The following is a 23,386-nucleotide window of genomic DNA, read 5'->3' as shown; positions in this document are numbered from 1 at the left end:
TACAATCCAAAGTTTGCCTTGAGGCTCTCTAGCCTCAAAAAAAAAAAAAAAAGTTCAAGCCAAGATTAAATCACTATTTTTGCTACACTTATGTAAATAATCAGGCCAAATCTGATGAAACTAAATTTATTTTACAAGCAAATTATTCTTACTCCGATTATCTTTGGCAAATATCAGAATGATTATAATATCACCTGCCATTGGACTGCAGCTCTGTGAATCGTTTTTGAGTTCTTGTTATCTACCTGTAGGCTGTACTAGATCCTGAATTTGAGTTCTCCTCAATATCTGATTACAACCCTCCTACTAAGAACAAGAACTGTTGTCTTCCTGAGGCCCTGTGGGCTGAAACTGAATGCATTTCAAGGGACAAATCTTGTGCCTGATGTTTGGACCATACAGAGAGTTCACCAAATTGCCCAGTGCCATAACCAGAGGCATTTGCACAACAATTCGCTAACTTCACGCTGTAGACAGCTTTTCCCAAGACATCAGAGCAAGCTTCCATATCATAATGAGACTCCTACACTCTTACCTTTGTTGCTTGTCAGGATTATGCCAAAGGTAAAATTTCACAGTTAGTAACTGCTATGGGTAACTTGACAGAACTTGACCTAAAAATTCCTTTAGTCCATTTAGTGGGTAACTTTAACAACATCCTTAACACAGCTCTTTGTTCAAATTGTACTAGTGGTCCCTTTTGTAGAGTTGGCACTCTGCTTTAATTCAGCCAAGTCATGGAATACTACTCAAAGGCTACAACAGGCCTTGCCCAGCTCCCCGCTGGCCTTTTGATTAGTTTAGCTGTTGCCCATAGGCTTGGGCTTGGGCTCTTGGTCCAAAGCCATTAAATATACTGGATTTTTTTTTTTTTTGAGACAGATTTCCACTCTTTTTTTTTTTTTTTTGAGATGGAGTCTTGCTCTGTCGCCCAGGCTAGATGGAGTGCAGTGGCGTGATCTCGGCTCACTGCAAGCTCCGCCTCCTGGGTTCACGCCATTCTCCTGCCTCAGCCTCCCAAGTAGCTGGGACTACAGGCGCCCACCACCACGCCCGGCTAATTTTTTTTTGTATTGTTAGTAGAGACGGGGTTTCACCATGTTAGCCAGGATGGTCTCGATCTCCTGACCTCGTGATCCACCGGCCTCGGCCTCCCAAAGCGCTGGGATTACAGGTGTGAGCCACCGTGCCTGGCCAGATTTCCACTCTTGTCACCCAGGCTGGAGTGCAGTGGTGCAATCTCGGCTCACTGCAACCTCTGCCTCCCAGGTTCAAGCAATTCTCTGGCCTCAGCCTCCCAAGTAGCTGGGATTACAGGTGCCCACCACCACGCCTGGCTAATTTTTGTATTTTTAGCACAGACGGGGTTTTGCCATGTTGGCCAGGCTGGTCTTGAACTCCTGACCTCAGATGATCCACCCACCTTGGCATCCCCAAGTGCTGGGATTACAGGTGGGAGCCACCGCACCTGGCCATAAACTCAATTTTTAATGCTCCTTCATAATAAATAATAATTATGCTGGAACATAAATGAATTATGCGTAATTCAATTTACTCTGAATTATTTCCTTTAATAATACCTGTTGTCTGTTCACCCTCTGCGGGAATGACACTCCAAAAATAGTAATGCTGGCCCAGCACTTCAAAATGATAACCAACACTTGTGGAACTGACAACATGAAACTTAACAGTGGACTCCAGGTAGACTTAGCCTGACAGCCACTTTCTCCAGACCTCCTTGGTTACTCAAATGTGGCTAAGAGGATTTTGACAATAACTCCTGTTAGCCAATCACTTCCCCTGACTTAGGACCAGACCAGCAACCAAGGACAGGTCAGTCCTGGCACAGCAGAACAATCAAAACCTAATCACAGAATAGTTGATCCACAATACTTTCAGAGAAAGATCTTCATCAAAAGGGGGAAATGTAAAAGTTGTAAGACTCAAAATGGAATCACTTGTGTCAAACCCTGGCAAATGGAGCTGGGGAGGGTAAGAACGGGGGTGATATGGTTTGGATTTGTGTCCCCACCAAATCTTATGTTGGATTGTAATCCCTGGTTTTGGAGGTGGGGCCTGATGGGAGGTGATTGGATCATGGGGGCAGTTTCTCATGGTTTAACACCGTCCTTCTTGAGATGCTGTCATTGAGCTAGTGAGTTCTCATGAGATCTATTTGTTTAAAGGTATGTAGCACCTCCCCCAACTCTCTCTTGATCCTGCTCCAGCCGTGTAAGATGTTCCTGCTTCCTCTGTCCCTTCCGCCATGATTGTAAGCTTCCTGAGGCCTCCCCAGAAACAGAAGCCACTATGCTTCCTGTACAGCCTGCAGAAATGTTAACCAAAGAGGTTTAATTAAACCTCTTTTCTTTATAAGTCACCCAGTCTCAGGTATTCCTTTATAGCAGTGTGAGGACAGACTAATACAGGAGGGGCTCTCATGCACTATTTGCCTGAAAATAGGAACTATCACAAGAACTTTTTCCAAACCACAGCTTACTAGATAAGTCACACATCACAGCTAGCTGCTTATTCATAAACAGTTGCCCAATACACTGTCTCACAAACCCAATGCAAAACTACAGGTGCCTAACTCTAATTCCAAGATTGGAAGTTGTATCTAGCAGCTGCTGACATTTGCCAGTGAACACTCACCAGCTGTTGTAAAATGCTGCCAGTGCCATTGAACTCTTTTAAAAATAACTTGCGTAAGGTCAGGAGATCGAGACTATCCTGACTAACACGGTGAAACCCCGTCTCTACTAAACAAAAAATTAGCCGGATGTGGTGGCGGGCGCCCGTAGTCCCAGCTACTCGGGAGGCTGAGGCAGGAGAATGGCATGAACCCGGGAGGCGGAGCTTGGAGTGAGCCGAGATTGCACCACTGCACTCTAGCCTGGGCGACAGAGTCAGACTCCGTCTCAAAAAAAACACAAAAAACAAACAAACAAACAAAAACCTGGCATAACCTCCTTTTCTCCAGGGAACCCTAACCTTTCCCTGTATTCTTTGAACATGCCAGAGGCCATTCTGCTCTGCATGTATGCCCCAGAGTGCAATCCTACTTCTTGCATATTATTCCAAATAAAACCTTTAATCCAGAGATTCATCTCTTTCTCTATTTTTTTTTTTTTAATGTTGAAACATGGCAGGTAAGGCCCAGCAAAATTCAGGGCAGGGCAAGGGGGTCCGGGAACTGGGATGGGGTGGAGGAGATCACCATCACAGACAGAGTAGCTGGGAATGGGCCCCACCATGAAGGCAAGTGTCAATCCAAGGCTTTCAGGCGAAGGCCAGCTAGCAAGTATTGGGGAAGGAGCACCTCAGGCAGGAGAAGGCGAAATCCCCGAGGCAGAGAGCAATGGCTGGTACACTCCAAGGACCAGGGGAAGAGCGGGAGAGGGGTCCCAGTAGAAACGGAGAATGGGAAGCCTGTCCTTGGGGGTCACCCAGAGGCAGTGGCTTTGCAGTTAGTGAAGGGGGACACTCAAGGGTATTGTAGAGAGGCCTGGCATGACCGCCCTGGGTTGGAATGGGCCACTCTGTCTCCAGAGCTGAGACTATTCTGTGGGTGTTAAGGATGGTCAGTGATTTCTAGACCAGACCCAAGTGGCTCTTCACAGGCCTTTCTGGTTTTCACAGGGACAACAGGCATTCCGGGGCAGAGCAGGGCCATGAAGGCCAGCCAGGCCCAGGCAGCAATCCAGCCAGGGAGGTGATGGAGAAGGCGGTGCCCAGCCTTGGGTCCTGGTCCAGGATCAAAGGCCGAGACTGGGTGGGTGTTGGCTGTGTGTATGGGAGCGACGAGGATTCCAGCATGGGTGGAGAGTGGGTTGTGGTGACCTTCACAGAGGAAGGCAAAATGAGTGCACGCATGTTCAGGTGGATGGCAAGTCCCTTGGGGATGGTTGAGCCTGAGGTGCTGTGGGTGGACACAAGGACCGGATGCTGTGATGGGAGACGTGGCTGAACATGATTTGGGAGTGTTGTCATGTACATGTCTCAGAGTGAAGCCCCAGCAATCAGCCTGGACTCCTCATGCCACTCACCACCCCCGGGGAGCACGCTGTCACCAGGTGCTGCCCCAAGTCTCAGTATCTCCCCTCCTCCACACCCATGGCCATTGCTGCCCAGATGTATGGCTGACCTCTCTCTACTGGACGTCTGTAATGAAGATGTATGGCTGGCCTCTGTCTACTGGACTTCTGTAATGAATGGCCTCCCTGTCCTGGGCCTTTCTGCTTTGGACACTGGGGACAATCAAAGACAGCCATTCCTGTGCTATGGCCTCTCATTGCTCTAGAAATGCAGCTCAGCCTTCCCTGTGCTTGTCTGGCTTAACGTGCCCATCGCTGGCTGTACACCCCTCTGTTCCTCCAACCATTCCTGCCATTTCTTGCCTCTGTCACCTTTGCTGAAGCTGCTCTGCTGCCCGGGATACTCCCTGACCTGGCCACGGCAACCCAAAGGTCAGAAGCTGCTCCCCAACCGCACTTGCTTCTACAGGAGCCGAGGCCCCCGAGCTGCTCCCCAGCTCACAGCGCTCATGCAAATCTGCCCTTGTCTGTTCATCTCTTTCCTTCACTGGGACTTCTCTCTCCCAGGAGAGGCAACTTCTACCAGGGGACACTGGGGCTTCGTTTATTTTGTCCCCAGAGTTCATCAGGTGCTGGGGCACCTCAAACAGAGGTCACTGACCCCCAAGGTAGCTCTCTCTACCCTTCCAGGGTTGGGGGGCATGCTCTCCCCTTATTCTTTAGGCCTGGGGTGCTCACAGGTCAGGTGCTTCTAGACCCAGGTGAGCGTAATGTCCCTTGGGGACCCTACACCCCCACCCACCCTTGTCAAACTTTCTTTGTTAAACCCCCGGAATCATTCTCACCTTCAGAGCCCCACTCCCTGTGGCCCTGGCTGGATGACAGTCAGATGTGATAAGCACGGGAACAGCCCGGCCCTGGGATTTTCAATGTCCTGTGAGTGTCGAGGACCCAAGGCCACCTGCAAGGTCACCTTGGGTCAGCCCATTCTTGCATTGCTATAAAAAATACTGGAGACTGGATAATTTATAAGAAAAGAGGTTTAATTGGCCCACAATTCTGCAGGCTGTACAGGAAGCATAGTGCTGGCATCTGCCTCTGGGGAGGCCTCAGGAAGCTCCCGATCATGGTGGAAGGGGAAGCTTGCACGTCACATGACAGAGTGGGAGCAAGGGAGAGTCAGTGCCACATTTCTCTACAACTGGCTCTCTTGAGAACTCACTCACTGTCCTCAGGATGGCACCAAGCCACGAGGGATCTGCCTGCCATGACCCAAACCCCTCCCACCAGTCCCCTCCTCCAACACTGGAGGTTACAATTCAATATGAGATTTGGAGGGGGCATCTAAACTACATTAGACCTGCAGCTCAGGTAGCTCACCTCAAGGCTCAGGTGTGTTGGTTTCCTGTCACTACTGTCACAAAACACCACAAACATAGTGGCTTAAAGCACACACACTTGTTGTCTTACCATGCAGGAAGTCAGAAATCCCAAAGTCAAGCTGTCAGCAGGGCCGGCTCCATGTGGGGACTTCAGGGGAGAATCTGGTTCTTCTAGAGGCTACTGTGTACCATGACTCCTGGCTTCTTCCTCTCATCACTCCAACTCCTGCCTTCTGTCGTGACATCTCCTCTGACTCTGACCCTCCTTCCCCGCTCTGATAGGACCCCTGTGCTGACACTGGGCCCACCTGGACAACGCAGGGCAACTCCCGCAAAGCCTTCACTTCATCACCCCTGCAAAGTCCGCTTTGCCACTCGAGGCGACATAGGCACAGGTCCTGGGGAAGACATCCGTTAGGATGTCCTCGGAGGCCATGAGTCTGTCAGTTGCACCGGGCCAGGCCTATGTTTTTGTCATCCCTGCTGGTCTCACCTGTGGCAGGTCTTGGGCCTTTTATGTTCTGCTGGGCTGGGCTGGGCTTGGCTGTGCAGATGTGTCCTCACCACTAAGAATTCTGCTCTTTGGTCACCGGAGAAGGGCACCTGGCCTGAAAACTCCTGTTTGATAAAAGGGGTGCGTGACCTGTGGTCCCCAGGCTGGCCCTGAGTCAGTGCTAAGGGACTTTCAGGAGACCTAACTGGGTTAACTTACTCGTCCTTTGAGGCCCACGTGCTGCAGGGTGCATACACGGGGCCGCCGCAGAGGCTGCTGATGAGCTCAGAACAACCCGCCTCCTTTCTTCTCTTACCCCTTCCTTTCACCCATGCCAGTCCCGGGGTAGAGTCAGGTGATCCCCCATCCCTCCCGCTCTGTGTTCCGCCTGACATTGCGGCAGCCCCTTAAATATCTTAGATGGCCTCCTTCAACTCACACAGTCTCTTGGAGCCTCCTGACCACAGATTTCCTTTTCATTTCTGCTTTCTCACTGCTCCCTTTACCTTTGATTCCTTTTAAGTAAAAATGTACAGGAAATATAAAGTGTTTTTCCTACTAAAATGGGGGAAAAAAAATCCACAGAAATAGAATTCGAGGAAGCTCAAGTGGGCAATTTGGGCCATTCTGTGTGAATTCTGTCACTTGCCAGCCCACGCAGCCCTGCTTCCTCCCAAGGAATCTTTGTTCCAAGGGCCCCTCCCTGGTAGGCCTCAGTAGAATCAGTGCAGCCCCAGACCAGGCGACCCCAAGCAGGACGGGAACCTTTTATGGATGCGTCCCGCACTCCCACCCCATGTTCAGAATGATGGGGGAAGGAAAAGGGAGCTTTAGAAAGAAAGAAGAAAATGAGAGGGAAAGTAAATTATAGGGCACACTCTGGACTGATATTTTTGCTCAGGTCTTGCTCATGTGTCAGGCTTGTGTTCTGTTTGTGGTTGGGAAATGACAGTCTTCTGTTGGTGGCTTGGGATGAGAAGGCACATGTCTTCCCGCAGGCAGGTCTTGCCAGCAGGTCTGCCTGGGCACGAACCCTCTGCACCCAAGGGCAGCACCAGAAGCTTTCGCCCCCGCCCTGGATTCCTGCGCAGGGCTGTCTCTACGACCATCCATTCCAACAGAAATTGCTGGCACCGGCTATCCCAGAGAGACAATCTGATCTAACGCAGCAGTCTGATTATTTCACACATGACTCTGTGTTTCATTTAGTCCTGGCCTGATGAGCTTTGGAGAGAAAGGTAATAAACCTGGCCCGGAACCTCCCACGCAGTTGCACATGCGGTCCAGAGGCTGCTGGCCATGGGAAAGGGGCGGTGTCTGGCCTCTGTTGCCCTCTTCTCTTGGTCCCTATTTCTAATTTCTCTCTTGTTAAAATGTTCCCTGTTTCTGTTTAACCCTGCACCAAGTCTTACAGAATCCATTCTGCACAAGGCAGCTCTACCAGGGCTGTGCACTGGGCTGAACTCTGGCAGGCGGCTGGGAACAAGCAGGTGCTATTTAGCATTGATGCAGGCCCCATATGTGTGCTGAAGGGGGCAATGAGGGAAGTTTGTTTTTCAGAAAGCAGCAATGTTTTCTCGTGGTTATTGGTGATGAAATTATAATGACTGGCCCCTTCCTTTCCTAGAAAGATTGATCTTTTTTTTCTGTTCTTTCTCCTCATGCTTGAATTGCCCCTGAAAACGTCTGTTCCCAGCCAGGAGGGGCACAGGCAATGAGGGCTGATGAGTCAGGACTGCAGGGAACATCTGCAGAACCAAATGGCAGGACTGGGGTGGTCAGCTGGTGACTCAGCAAACATTTAACTGCAGGTTTTCATTACTTGAAGCAGAGTCAATAGAGGAAAATCCAATTAAAGCAAAAAGGTACACTTTGGCAGCTGGTGATTCACTCTCCTGAAGGAGCCAACGTGGGATTTCCTAATGAAATGAGCTGTTCTGATGATGTCCTTTGTGGACCCTAAGACCAAAGAGAACCACAAGTTCCTTGCCTCCTCTTTTCTCCCTGGACAAAGTCTCCACTGGAGAAGCAGAAGGACCAAGACCATGTGTCCCTCCTGTCACTGGCCTTGGCCTCGGGTGCACTGACCTGCTTAATGGGGCCAGGCCCTGCCCCGACCCAGCACATGAAAGATGGAGCTAAGTGGGCTGTGGTGTGGCAGTGCCATGATCATGGTGCAGTGCGAGTGGTGGGAGTCTGCAGCTCACAGAGGAGGGAAGGGCTTCCTCTGAAGCCAGCCGCAGGTGGACCAGGGAAGCAGGTGTTCGTGCCGATTTCCATGTTGACAGTGATGCTGGAGTGGGTTGAGAAGTGGCCCTCAAAAAGATATGTCCACGTCCTAAACCCTGAAACCTTTTCTTTTATTTGGGAAGTGGGTTTTTGTAGGTGTAATTAAATAAAAGATCTTGAGATGAGATCATCCTGTTCTATCTGGGTGGGCCCTGAATTCAATTCAGCTGCCATTGAATCCCATGACAAGTGCCGTTATAAGAGAAAGGCAGAGGGAGATTTGACACAGACAGAAGAGGCTAGGAGAGGAGAAGGCCACGTGAAGATGGAGGCAGAGACTAGAGTGAGGCAGCCACAAGTCAGGGAGCACCCGGGGCCACCAGATGCTGGAGGAGGCAAGGGAGGGTCTTCACCTAGAGCTTTGGGAGGGAGCATGGCCCAGCCAACACTGTGATCTTGGACTTCTGGCCCCTGGAACCGTGAAAGAATAAATTTATGTTGTTTTAATTGACCCAGTTTGTGGCCATCTGTTATGGTAGCCCAGGACATAAATAAAATGCCCAAGGGCACACTGGTAACCACGTCTAAATAGCTGGACAAGGACAAGCCCTCTGAACTCTACCAAAACCACCTTTTCATTGCTGAGCTTGATGTCTCAGGGTAGGAGCAGACCAGGGAAAAATGTGAGCTTTGCCAGGTACATTAGTGGCTGCGTAATAAATTACTATGAATTTAGCAATTGAAAAAGACATCTATTTATTATCAACCTGGGTGGAGTTGGAGACCATTATTCTGAGTGAAGTAACTCAGGAATGGAAAACCAAACATTTTGTGTTCTCACTTGTAAGTGGAAGCTAAGCTGTAAGGACCTAAAGGCATAAGAATGACATAATGGGCTCTGGGGACTTGGGGGAAAGTGTGGGGGAGGGGGTGAGGGATAAAAGACTACACATTGGGTACAGTGTACACTGCTTGGGTGATGGGTGCACCAAAATCTCAGAAATCGCCACTAAAGAACTTATCCTTGTAACCAAGCACCACTTGCTCCCCAAAAACTATTGAAATAATAATAATATTCAAACAAAAAACCCCCCAATTTTTAAAAAAAACCCATCTATTTATTATCTCCCAATTTGCATAGGTTGAGAGTCCAGGCACATGGCCTAGCTGGGTCCCTTATGCAAGGCCTCACAAATTTGCAATCGAGGAGTTGGCTGGGCTATGTCTCTTTCTGGGCGTTGGGGGTCTTCCAGGCTCAGGAGGTTGTTAGCAGAATTTAGACCCTTGCAGCTGAAGGACCGAGGTCCCTGTCTACTGTGGGCTGTCAGCAGGGGCCACTTTTAGCTCCAAGAGGCACGTACAGTGCCCTCCCCTGTAGCCCCCTCACAATTTGGCATCTTATTTCAAGGCCTTCAGGAGGACCTTTCTTTTCGGAGATAGCCTAGGCTCACATTTAAGGGCTCAGCTGATTAGGTCAGATCCATCCAAGTTAATCTCCCTTTCAATAACTGGAACTCAACTGATTAGGGCCCTTAATTACATCTTCAAAAACCTCTTCATCTTTGCCATATAATGTAACATAATCATGGGGTGATATCCCATTCCCTTTGCCGTATTCTATTGGTTTCCCCACTTCAGGGCAGGGGATGATGTGGGTGTGACTCATTGGGAAGGTCACCTCCAAGTGTGGCTGGCTCACCTGCAGGGACTTTTTTCCTTGCTCTTCTTTGCAAGCTTCTGATTTCTTCCTAGCTCCTTTCCTTCCTCACCCGAAGCCCAGCAGCCATGCACTGCTGGGATCTTTGCTCTTTCCTCCCAGTGGGACAAAGTATTGATGGCACTAAAGCCTTGGCACTTGAATTTTCAGAAAGATAGAAACTCAGAGGGATGGCTTTCAGTGAATCCAATAATCTGCCACCCATGAAGGAAGAATCCTGGGGAATTTATTCTATACTCGATTCTGCTCATCAGAGTGTGGCTGTGGGGGGGGTCGCTTCAGCTCTTTGGTGTCTCTTTTCCCTGAACTGTGAACACTAATGTTCCCTCAAATGCTGACACATGACATCAGATGAATGTAAATGGGACCATGGGTGTCCAGCTCTGAGTCTAGTGTCTGGCAGGGGCTCCCAATGCCCGGCCGCTCCATGACCTGCATCCCTGTCTGAGGTGGTCCTGTCCCTGCAGGATGCTTTGATACAGAGGGCAACAGAGGCCAGATGCCACCCATTTCCCATGAAACATGCATGACTCTGTGTTTCATTTAGCCCTGGCCTGATGAGGTTTGGGAATAAAGGTAATGAATCTGGCCCACAACCTCCCACACACTCGCACATACAGTCCAGAGCATCCTGCAGGGACAGGACCACTTCAGACTGCCAAGTGCCAAAGGCCTCTGAAAGGCTTCTCTGAAGGCGGATAGTTTGGAAAAAGCCAGGAAAAACATCGAGTTTTGACTTGCTGCCTTCTGTCCAGGATCTTAGGGACGTAGGGAGCAATTCCCTGGGACATAGTACAGGATATTATTCTCTGTGCTCGTGAAGTATGTCTGAAAGGCAGTAGGAGCAGCATAAAAAATAAAAATTCCAAATTCTGTTATAATAGACACTAAGGATGCATTGAAGGTCTTACCAAAAGAACAAGAATAAATATAAATAAAACATAGTGAATTAATGGGCATAGAAATATATTATCTAGCAATTTCTGCTTTGCATTTCTTATTCTGACATGGCAGGAAACCAGGAGCAAACTTTTCAAAAGCCTGAGGATTTCTTACTTACAGCACTCTTATCTGTGAGGTCCTGGGTGATTAACATGTGGTGGGTGGGACTCGTGCCTAAATTCTGGCCTAGACCACCTGGACACCTGAGGGCGATGTCTGCCTGGAGGACACTCTGGCAGGTAAAAGCTGTGTTCTTGGCCTGGGCTTTGCCCCACTGGGCTCAGAGGAACCCCGAGCACTGGTGGCGGGTCGGGGAGAGGGGCTGTGTCTTCTGTAAAGGAGGAGAACTCTTTGTGTGCCTCTGGCCTTTGGTACTAAGAAGCAGAATGAACTGCTTCTTTAGGCTCTTTGCCTGGGTCCCCATAGTCTAACCTAAGCCCCTATGGGAGAAACAACCTTGCCTAGAAAAAATGTCAAGTGAGAAAATATTTCCATTTAAGGCCCATAGGGCAGGCCTGAATCATTCACCATCCACTATCTAATCTATTTATTCATTTATCTATCCATCCATCCAACATCTATCCATTCATTACATCCATCCATTTTTCCATCCATCCATCCATCCATCCATCCATCCATCCATCCATCCATCCATTTATCTATCCATCCATTTATCTGATCATCTGTGTATCCATCCATCCATCTGTCCATCCATCCATCCATCCAGTCATCCAGTCCATCCATCCATCTAGCCATTCATTCATCAGTTCATCCAACCCATCCACCCAATCACGCATCCATCCATCCTCTGCATCCCACTTGGTTTCTGTCTAACATTTTCCACCCAAGTCCTTTGCACTTCACCAGCCCTATGGGAGAAGACTAAAGCAAGGTAAGTTCAAAAAGAGGGAGAAATCCAAAGTGACAACCAAAAGAGCTGGAAACTTCCAGGAAACTGAGTCAACAGAAAACTCTTATTCAGAAGCCCATGCTTTTAACCTATTTGTCCCCTACCTGCAAAGCTTCACACTATAGCAACCTGGCCTCAAAATAATCCACTTTTTCTCTTGACCTTTATTGGTATTCCTTCACTATGAGGGGTGGGAAGTTGGTACCCCTGGAGGTTAGTGCTTAGAACTTATGTGGGAATTGACAGTATTTGAAAAGATGTGGGTTTCAGTGGTGTTTTTGAAATGGTGTGTTGTATTTTGTAAGGAATCCTCTGGCCCACTGACAATGACCTACACTATTGCTGTGACCCCTATATAGTTTCTAATGGTTCTAATTTGGGTGGCTGATTAACAAAATCAGATTTTAAACAAATATGTGTCTCCATTGTTAGGTTACAAAATTATGTGCCCTAATATAGCCTGAAGTGAGTAAATCTTACCCAATTGAAGAAATTCTTTTCTCTTTTTGGGGGATCATTCATAAAATAAGAGAATAAATTTGGGAGGTATGTATGTATCTGTTTCTATATCTACATCTATATCTATCTATCTCTACCTATATTCTTTTCCTAGGGCTGCATTAACAAATTAACAAAAATCTGGTGGCTTAAAACAACAGAAATTTGGCCAGGCATGGTGGCTTATGCCTGTAATCCCAGCACTTTGGGAGGCTGAGTTGGGCGGATCATGAAGTCAGGAGATCGAGACCATCCTGGCCAACATGGTGAAACCCTGTCTTTCCTAAAAAGACAAAAAAATTAGCGGGGTGTGGTGGCGTGTGCCTGTAGTCCCAGCTACTTGGGAGGCTGAGGCAGAAGAATCACTTGAACCCGGGAGGCGCAGCCTGCAGTGAGCTGAGATCGCACCACTGCACTCCAGCCAGGCAACAGAGCGAGACTCCGTCTCAAATTTAAAAAAAACACAAAACTACGAGCCCAGAAATTTATTCTCATGGTTCTTGAGGTCAGAAGTCTGAATCAAGGCACTGCCAGGGTTGGTTTCTTCTATTTTCTTTCTCCATGTTCCAAGGCAGTGCCGCACTCCTGGATTCATCCTATGCATGTGTGGGCAGATATACTTTATATTTCTCAGGCAGCATGACTGAAGTCAGAAGGCTCCTGTGTCTGGTCCCAGCATTGTAATACACTACGATGAGGCCCCCAGACTCTGAATTTAACTTCCTGTGCCTTAAAACAATCTTCCAGAAAATGGGGTCTCTGGGTTATACTTCCCTTGTCATAAAGAATCCTTTCACTCTTAGAAGTCATTGGACTGGGCTAGTTTTAAACCCCTCTACGTGAAGGCATGGAAGTGTGTTTGAACAGGCTCTGAGCTGAGGACTGTGCCTGGGGCAGACAGAACCAAATTAAATCACGGAGTTGATCCTAAGAATCCCTGAGGCCCTTTCCATTTATTTATTAAGTAAATAATTGGCACGAAAATTAGAAGTCATAGGCTTTGCTTTAATTTTTGATGTTATCTTTCTAGAGTAAATTTTAACAAGCTCCAAAATATCATTTACCAAAAGCAGCTTCTATTCCCATTTGAATATGAGAAGGTCTGAACCTTGGATGCCATGAGGTTCAGGGCTCTGAGGACATCAGACGGGGACACAAGATCCCCAGCAGGAGAGAAAGGAGGCCCCCCAGGAGAATCAGGAGCACAGAAAAGGAGGAGAACAAAGGAGGCAGTGTTATAAGGAACTGTATGCTGTTTTGGAAATTGGCATGTTTTATGGAAAAGCAACACCATAACATGTAGAAACTAGAGTCAAGTGAGAAGAAAACCCTTGAAACAATGAGAATAAGATTACATAAATCAAGTTTATGTAATTAATGGGGGTTTAAAACTCCCCATGAATTGCAGTGAGAGTCTGAAAGTTCGCAGTCACTCACGGTATACAGATCAGCATCCTAGCATTGTCATAATGGCAACCACATTTATGAGGTGAAGTCGCATTGTAGAGAAGGCAGGCAGGAATGAAACCAAGCACATGTGTGGGAATATACACAGCATTTGGTAAAGGCGAGGAACACTATCTAATGCAAAATTATGGGAATCATTTAAAAGAGGTTTAAATGATACAACTGCAAAGTTGTAGCTAGAAACATCCTTGAAGTTAGAGACTTAAAAGTTGTTTTAGTATTGACTTAATGTAATGTTGTAGTGACACAGGAAAGTAATTGACCATGTTTAAGTAAAATCAGATTAGAAAAATCAATTATACTTAATGCCTGCTTCTGATCTATAAGCTGCACACTATTGCCTACTAAATCTGCTTCTCAGTGTTGCCTAGAGATGAAATGAGAAGATAGTTCTAAAAGGTCTTTGAGCAATTAAAAACTTTGCAAATGTAGGAAAAGAAAAAAAAGGATGTTTTCCTATGGGAAAGTTTATTCATGCTGCTTATAATTATTCCATTGGATTTTACCTTCAAAATTATTTATATGAAAACCTTTGATGACTCAAAAAATACTCTGTAATGGGTTTTAAAAAAAATTGTACTTTCAAAACTCACTGTATCCTGACCTTGTTGCTGGTATCCTGGCTCACTGCTGTACAGTTATACATAATCCCGACACTCAAAGGTTGAACAAATGAAACATGAACTATTTCAACTTCATTTTGTCAAGCAGTTTGTGTGTATGTCTACTTTAATATCTCTATCATTTCCCCTTGTTTAAATAAAAATAACTTGTTTCCAATAACATTTATTCTGGCGTGGAAATAGACCTGCAATAGTCCATTCTCATGCTGCTATGAGGAAATACCCAAGATTGGGTAATTTATAAAGAAAAGAGGATTAATTGACTCACAGTTCCACGTCTGGGGAGGCCTCAGGAAACTTGCAATCATGGTGGAATGCATCTCTTCATAGGGTGGCAGGAGAGAGAATGAGTGCCAAATGAAGGGAGAAGCCCCTTTTAAAACCATCAGATCTCATAAGAACTCACTCATTATCATGAGAACAGCATGGGGGAAACTGCCTCCATGATTCCATTATCTCCACCAGGTCTTGCCCTTGACATGTGGAGATTATTATAATTCAAGAGATTTGGGTGGGGACACAGAGCCAAACCATATCAAGACCTCTCTTAAGACAAACACCTAAGTGGCAAAGAAGAGCTGGAGAGCATGAATTTTATATAGCTCTGCCCTGCACCTATCCTACTGACACAGAACACACCTTGAATTGTCAATGTGAAAGGCCAGGGCTCTGTTCAATCCTGCTGGGTCTTTTACTTTTGCCTTAAGAAAAATACGTCCCTGGACACAGATCACCCAGACCACTGCCTGTAACTCTGACACAGCTGAGGTTGGATGCACTCTGGGGAGAGTTTGTGATTTGGCACACTTCCATCTCCATCACCCCACAAGTTCAGAGTCAATGCCCTATTGATGGTGTATCTTTCATGCTTTCACCCAAAGGAAAGGATGCAAATTCACCTGGATGAAATGAACAGCCTGAAAGTGGATCCTAACAGCCAACTCAAGTGGTCAACTTGACGGTGCCAAATCAATCTCATTGTTATTTGTAAAATAATATACTGAGTTCCAGTTACACATCAGGCCCTGGGCTCTTGCTTCCCACACATCGCCTGTCTTGTCACCACAGCCCTCAACAGTAGATATGCACTTCAGAATTTCAGTTTGGAAAGTGGAAGCCAAGTGTCTGGGTGTAAGGCTGAGTGCCTTCTCTACATGTGATAAGACGCATGGTTTTCTGATCTGATCAACAGCCCAGGCCTGTTCAGTACTAAAATAGCCACACTTTGAGATTTTTAAAAATATGCTCTTGATTAGAAAGTGATCTTGAATATTGACTAGGGCTGAGAAATTCCTTGGGTAAATGGCTTAAAACAAAAACTGAATACCAACATACATGTTAGTGTGAAAAGTGAGCTGAAGTACCTCTTCAATGAATTGTGCTTAGGGCACTTGAAAATTGTCATTTTCCAGAATTGTTACTCTATAAGTTCTCCAAAGAAATATCTCCATAGTTCAGTAGTAGTTTAGGCTACAGTTTTGTGCTAAGCACACTATTTCACTTACATTGAGAAACTTTAATGGAAATCTTTGTCAATAACGTTGAAGAATCTTTATAATGCAGATGGCAGCTGAAGGAGAAATCTAAATCACACTGATCAGATTAATTAGATTTGGTTCAGTTACATTTCATTGATTTTTATGGAGAACACGCATGATATACTTCAAGGTTTTCATTTGTCAAACCATGAATGAGTCAAGGGACACAAGATCAGAGAGTGCCAAGTGACAGAAAGTCACTCACCATGGCCCGTGGGGAGAACACACGTGGAGACCCAGATAAATCCTGAGAATTACTGAACACAGACCACGCAAGGACACAGCAAGCATTCCGTGTAAAGACGTTTATTGGTTTTAAAGTTTTATTTTCCAGAATCATTGTTTTTTTTTTCTCATTAGGGCAGTGCCTCTAGATTATTTGACTCATGCACTCACCGTCTTCCAGTGGTAAACATTTCTTTCCTATGGATTTATGCCACATGCATTTTTTCCTCTTCTTTTGAGGATCACAGAAGAGGACAATTCTGGAAACAGGATACACCAAAGTCTCCCCATGAATTGCAGTGAGAGTCTGAAAGTTCGCAGTCACTCACGGTATACAGATCGGCATCCTAGCACTGTCATAACGGCAACCGCATTCATGAGATGAAGTCACATTGTAGAGAAGGCAGGCAGGAATGAAACCAAGCACATCAGGTGACAGCAGTTTCTGTGTTAGTTCAATTAGTGTCATCACCAGTGATTGCCCAAGGTCTAGAGATACAAAACGATTGCATGTCTACAAAGTAGGACAGTCACTTAATTTACTACCAGTAGAAGGAAAGAGAAAGCCACCTCCTGGTTTTAATTCTGCAAGAGACACAGGGTGAATTGGCACTTGGGGGCAGTGCAGGGATCTCTTTATCCCTCCATGCGGCCTTACTGACCTGGGAGGACGGCCTCGCACCTGACCCCCTCATTGCACTCTGTTTGTCTAGCCTTATCATGACCTTGAAAGAAAATCTTGCTTCCCTCTGCTTTGATTGTTGCTGTTTGGCCAGCACACTTTGCTCCCGTGTTTCTTCTGGAACCAAACTAACATCACTTATTGCTTTCCCGAATGTCAACAGAGTTTGTTTGCCTTTCCAGTTTATTGACCACATTCTGTGGATCAGACAGGCCCTGGGCTTAAAAACGATATTCAACACTATGGGAACTAGAGGCTGCCAAAATTAGAAGGATAAGTAGAACCTAGCAGAAAACTAAGAACAGAGCTGTACATGATTTCAGTGTCTTCGGAGAAAAAAATTACAAAGTTCTGACTACAGTCTCATGGGCGGAGCTGCAAGCCCCTTACAGAAGCTTCCTGAAGCAGTTGGAGGGAATTCCTGCTCTTTTGGGCACAGAATGGGTCCTGTGGGTGTTTCTCGGCTTGGAAGACTTGTGACTGTACTGATTCAATGGTGGGGTGAAGAGTGTGTGTTTGATAAGGGCCACATGAATTGCCTAATAGTCTCATGAAGCAACATAAAGGATCAGAAAGCCACAGTAAGGCGGTGGCCTTGTGGCTCCTGTCCTAATGTGGACAAGCCCATCAAAGACTCTGGGCTCACCTCCTTCACTGCAGAGGGTGTAAAATTAGGCTAAGTGGTCTTCCAGATTCAGTGGCTCTACCCTCACTACAGTCAGGAAGTAAGCTCTGCCCCTTTAGAAAGCAAATTCCATGAAAATTTTGCATGCTATTGGATGGGTATACTGAAATATCATTGCTACGCACAGGGCAAGCTCCACATGCCAGGCTAGGGTGTCAGGTGGGACCGTGTCCTGCTTCCTGAAATCAGCTCCATAAATAGGGTCTCTGCAGGTGAGAGGTGGCAAGGAGACTCCAGTTCTCCCATTCAGGGCCAGTGAGGACAAAGTCCACGCTCCCTTTCAAGGTGCTCTAGGCCCCTCCCATTTCTACACCTGCCCTTCTTCTTCCCTTTGCCCAGCCATGGCTCAAACCTGATTTGCTCCATGAAATCTTTCTGGTTTTCAGTCAGATAATCTCTGCACTTGCACAATGTCTTTAATTTTTGCGGTGCAATTTGGCACTTGCCTTGCTTGGTACAGGTGCCTGTGCGCTATTCCTATCTTTTGAGTTCCTATCCAGGGAAGAGGCTGTACCTTAATCTTCTGCATGCTCTGCATTTAAGAGGAGAATGCTGAGTGAGTGGAGAGGTGGCCAGTTAGTTATTGGTTGATTTTTGGGTCAGTTGGTTGACTTAATGTAAGAACTGGGGACAGAAAGCAAGTATATGATTACCAAGTACGTGTATTTTAACCAGTGTAATTGATCATTCTGAGTCGATATCTAAGTGGGTTCTAACTAAAGCCTGCTGTAATGTAAATGTCCTAATACTACGAAAATGACACTTACATTTCATTGACAATCTTAGTCTCCAAAGCACTTCTGCTGCATCATTTTGGCCAATTCCCACACTGACCTGGTAGGAGCACACAGCTGAGGAAACCAAGGCTCAGGCAGGTGGAGTGACTGGCCAGGGTTACACGGACACATGGCTTTTTGTCTTTCAATCCCAGGTCTTTTTCACTCATCTACATATTTTTCTCTTAAAAAAAGGTCAAATTTTGATAGACGGAGCTGAAAACTTTAAGCCGACACCCTGGTTTTTCTGAGTAGTGGATTTTAGAAACAGCAAGTCTTTGCAGGAGTATTGGCGCCTATGCGTTTTAATTGGGGGGATAACCTTGCTGCTCACATAGAACTCCCTAAGGCATAAGCAGTTCTCAGTCTTCTAGAAAGTTATAGACAGACCATGTACAGGTCTTACCCAGCAGTGGAGAAGATACCCAATAACAAGGGTGATTGGTTCAGGAAAACCTTTGGATGGGAAGGAGTTTTGCATTGAGAAGGGGACAGATGGGTTTGTGATTTTCTGTTTGTTTGGCTCTGTGGGCTCTGGCTTGGTTTGAGTTCCCACAGATACATGGGTGTGTGGAGCTATCGGGACATGAACATTTGCACCCACTGTCTGATGATTCCCTCGCTGTCTGTCCAAAGAGGAATAGGTTCCTTGGCTTGAGTGGGAATGTGGCCCCAGGCTTCAGGCCTCTCCTTCTCACCCTGAGCTCCAGAGGCAGGTGTCCACTTCAGCGGGGTGGAAAGAGGCTATGGCCAAGGCACGGGCAGCCAGGCCTGCGCTCAGTGTCCTAAGGATGCCTCCATGGCTGGGCACCGCCGTGCTTGCCTACGAAGGGAATCCACCAGAAAGGGAGTCCGCACTCCTAACAGTCCAGGCAATGGTAGAGTTTTACATTACTTCCTACTGCTTTTAAAATGAGAAATTCTTACCAATTGAAAAACGGTATTTTGTTCACTAAAGAATTGATTTCTTCTATAAGTGTCTAACAAACCTAGTGGAAATGCCATGCAAAAAAAATCAAACTCTGAGTGTATGGAAGGAGCGACACTGAGCTGAGTGTCTCTGCTCTGTCGCCGGTTGTCACCCAGCCCAACCCGGGGTCAGACCAGTCTCCCGGCTGCACCCCTTGGTGCAGTTCTCAGAGACCACTGTGAATCTTTCAATCAGCTAATAAACACTACTGAAATGACCTGCCTTCGGATGTATTTTTCCCCCTAAAGTAAAGCTGCTTTTAGTTTTCATTAGAAGAGGAAAATATTCAGAAAGGAATAAACTCAGATGCTTTCCCTAGCAAGATGTTTCTGTCCTAGGTCTTTAATCTCCACAGTGTAATTCCATGATGACCAATAGCTCCAGGGTCCAAAGACCATCAGCCAAATGTCAGGTTTCCAGGATGGAGAATGCCACCATAGAGGGTTGGATGAATGAACATCGTTAAGTTCACTGTCATCAAGTTTCACGACTATTATGACTCACAGGGAACCTGAGCAGGCCCTGCATTCTTAATACACTGTCATTTTGGTCTGGCAGAGCTGCCTGTGTGCACTTGGGGGCAAATAAGAAAGTGGTAAAGAAAAACAAAAGTAACAATAAATTTGGTGAATGGCCAGCCCTGCTGAAAGGCGCCAATCCTTGTTCTTTGAGGCGAGGCCTCTTGGATCTCTGAAAACCTTGAACCAATGGGCAGGTCCCCAAGTAGACAAAACTGCCTGAAGAACTGAATATATTATCTCGGAAGACTTTTCCTCCTTCACAGCGGTAAGATACAACTGGCACAATTGGCAACATCTGAACTTGATCCAATCATCCCTTCAGCTCCTTGGCTGCTTCTGGGGACTATTTAAATCTACTGAATTTTTGCAAAGACTGTGGGTTCCTAAGACTCATTTCTGGTACTTGACTTAGAATGCTGCTCTGGAATTACATGTTGTAGTATTTGCAATATTTAAAAAATTTAAGAATATCTGAAATATTTTAAATGGAAGGATAGCCCACAATGACTGGATCCTTGAGGCAGTGTATCAGGTATGCATGATTTTATTTAAAATGTGTCCAATAAGACTTTCCACTTGGAATGAACATTTTTACCTCTTTCCTCATATTATTAGAAACAGTATTTCCTCATTTCATGGAGTTTCTTAGAAAGTTCTAAGTAACTTAACAGAAGAGAAAAATGAAACCGTGGGGAGATTAAATAACAGGAAGTTTACACCACAGCAAGGGTGCTCACCCATCCCAATTTTGGGGGAAACACAAGTGACTATTGGGTGAAATAGACCCGATCATGCAAATCATCATATGATCACTTGGTATCCTTTGGCAGTTCTGACATTCCTTGTCACTAGCACAGATAATAAAATGAGTCAGATGACTGCAGTGAATGGGAAATCATCTTTTGCTTTTGGTGGTGGAGAGAAGACAGGAACACAAAGGCGCGGCCATAGGACCATTTCCTAACATCGGATGAGACTGTTCGCAGCTGACCATCCGTTGCTCTGAGCCCCAGAGGGCGCAGCTGGTGTCCACGCCACCGTCTGCCGGGGGGTGGTCGCAGTATCCTCTGCCTTCCATCTAATGGCACTGGTTTATCTGTGGACAGCAGCACACCACAAATCAGCATCGAGAACACATTTTCACCAAGTCGGCAGTTGTAGTTTTAAATCACTAGAACCTGGCAATGTTAAATTTGTGTTTTCATGAGCCAAAGGTCATAGCACAAATGAGGTCTAAATGTCATCACAGCGGACCATGGGCCACAGAAAGACACATTTTCAAGTTATGTTGACCTTCCAGGAAGAAAAACAGAGATACAGAGCACAGCAAACACGTGCCGGGGACGCACGGCGGCGATGCACGGCGTCCCTATGAAATATGAATGGCGCCATTTACATGGAAATGGAGCCCGCAGGGGCATTGAGTTTCCTGCCGGCTCGTTGGAGCTGCTGTCATGGAAAGAAGCTCAGGGCAATGTGACCGGGGTGGGCAGACGGGCAGGCAGGCTGGGAAATGTCACCATCTCAACATGTGTTCTAAAGTGACTTCGAGGTGATCATTCATTTATAATCGAAATATAATCCGAACGGCGTTTGCTCCCTCTTCCTCTCTGTAAACACATCTTTTCATAAATAACTTAAACGTCTCCTTGGCATTCAGGATGCAGTTCTGGCTGGAGTAAAAAAGGGTGGAGGATGCACAGCGTTGAGGACATGTCAGGGTACTGGTGTGTGTGTGGACAGGCGCTCGAGCGTCTACTGCACATGGCAGACATCAGCCGTCGGACACGGGCGGGGTGACCCAACCATATTTTTCATGCGTCTTCACCAAACTCTTAAAGGTAGCTTCAGCTTCCTTGCGACTGAAGGACTTTTTTGATTTGCCAGCTTTTCTACAGATCCGTCCCTGCGTGAGATGAAAAGAAAAACCAGGTTAGAACGTCACTGGGAATTCTGTTTCCTACCATGTTTATTAAAAACACACAGAGTCGTGGGGATTTCTGATGTCTGAATCAATGCAATGCACTGGCCACCAGCAGGGCGGGGGCAGCCTCACTGCCCAGATGCAGAACAATTCAGCTCTGGCACCAAACAGATGGGGCAGCCTGGGGCTGGCAGCCTTTTAGGAGAGGGGGGTGCTGTCTTTACAAACCCCCACACAGCACTGGCTGAATCTGAACTTGCTCATTCCACGGTGCTGGAGAGAAATCTCTGCCCCAGTTCCTGAGACATGCAGGAGGGGCCAGCCTTACCAAAAGGGCATCAATTCACAGCCAAGCATTCTCTCCCTGAGGCAATATACTGTTCGAACTTCCTTTCCCTCCCTCAAAAGAATGCCTTTGTTCAATTCCCACCTATGAGTGAGAATATGCGGTGTTTGGTTTTTTGTTCTTGCGATAGTTTACTGAGAATGATGATTTCCAATTTCATCCATGTCCCTACAAAGGACATGAACTCATCATTTCTTATGGCTGCATAGTATTCCATGTTGTATATGTGCCACATTTTCTTAATCCAGTCTATCATTGTTGGACATTTGGGAATTGAACAATGAGAACACATGGACACAGGAAGGGGAACATCACACTTCGGGGACTGTTGTGGGGTGGGGGGAGGGGAGAGGGATAGCATTGGGAGATATACCTAATGCTAGATGACAAGTTGGTGGGTGCAGCGCACCAGCACGGCACATGTATACATATGTAACTTACCTGCACATTGCGCACATGTACCCTAAAACCTAAAGTATAATAATAATAATAATAATAATAATAATAATAATAATAATAATTACAATAAAATAAAAAAAAAAAAGAATGCCTTTAATTATCACTTCAAATTCCTCTGTGATAACAGTGAAGATAAATATGTTTACAGAGAGATGTGTATATTTGTATGTTTCTACTAATATTTAAAAACTCTATTTTTTAAAATTCAAGTTCCAGAGCCATTATGAACTTATTGGAATTCATGTCACGTCAGCACCATTTTGTGAGGTGACGGTGGACATTTTCATGGAAGAAGAGACCCATCCTCGAGGTCCAAGAGAGGGTAGAGGTCAGGGCAGGTGCTTTGTCACACGATCCTGGGAGGGGGTGGGGCCGGTGGAGAGGGCCACACTCCCTCACAGTGACCAGGCGTGTTCTGCTCCCAAGGACAGAGCACTTGTCTCTGCAGTGGTCAAAAGGGACTGACCCATCTTACGATGGCACAAGAGGGCTCTGGACTATGCGGAAGAAGAAACCAGGCAACACTGCCCATGTGACAGTATCTCGGGAAGCCCTGGAAAATGTGGAATATCTGGCATCAGAGGGGAGGAGCAGATGGAAGACAACCAGGAGTCGGGGTGATGCTGCCCTCAGTTGGACCTGTGGCAGCTCTCGCTCTTCCAGCCTCAATTACTCTTCATTAAGCCTCTTAATGGTGGATCAACTGAAACGTTCCCTTAGCCTCTGAGGCGCATTTCCTTCCACTTAGCCTCCCCCAGGCTCTCCTGGAAGATCTGCTCCTCTCCTTGGGCATCCCATGTACATGTTTTGCAGATGGGGCAGAAATGCCTGGAAAGAACTGGCTGAGCTTCATGTACCGGCAGGCCCACGATTACCAACCATCGCCTGCTGTTCAGAAACCTTCGCGAACAGAATTTCTCTCTGAACAGACCCTCTGCACTCCCTATTCGGGGCACTGGTGC

The 23,386-nt window shown here is 46.5% G+C and overlaps 1 protein-coding gene across 1 annotated transcript in view; it reads right to left on the bottom strand.

The window, feature by feature from the left end:
- Positions 1-16,126: 16,126 nt before the first annotated feature.
- The window catches only part of UBE2QL1 (ubiquitin conjugating enzyme E2 Q family like 1), a 49,251-nt gene continuing 41,991 nt past the window's right edge, over positions 16,127-23,386 (bottom strand). Inside the window, exon 2 of the mRNA XM_054488967.2 lies at positions 16,127-21,601. Within this exon, the coding sequence (XP_054344942.1) occupies positions 21,470-21,601 (132 nt within the window). The 3' untranslated portion in view covers positions 16,127-21,469. The remainder of the gene's footprint in view (positions 21,602-23,386) is intronic.

Source organism: Pongo pygmaeus, chromosome 4 (genome assembly GCF_028885625.2).
Source record: "Pongo pygmaeus isolate AG05252 chromosome 4, NHGRI_mPonPyg2-v2.0_pri, whole genome shotgun sequence".
Classification (NCBI taxonomy): Eukaryota; Metazoa; Chordata; class Mammalia; order Primates; family Hominidae; genus Pongo; species Pongo pygmaeus.
The sequence above is the reverse complement of the archived record's forward strand: the minus strand, read 5'-3'. Positions and strand labels throughout refer to the sequence as shown.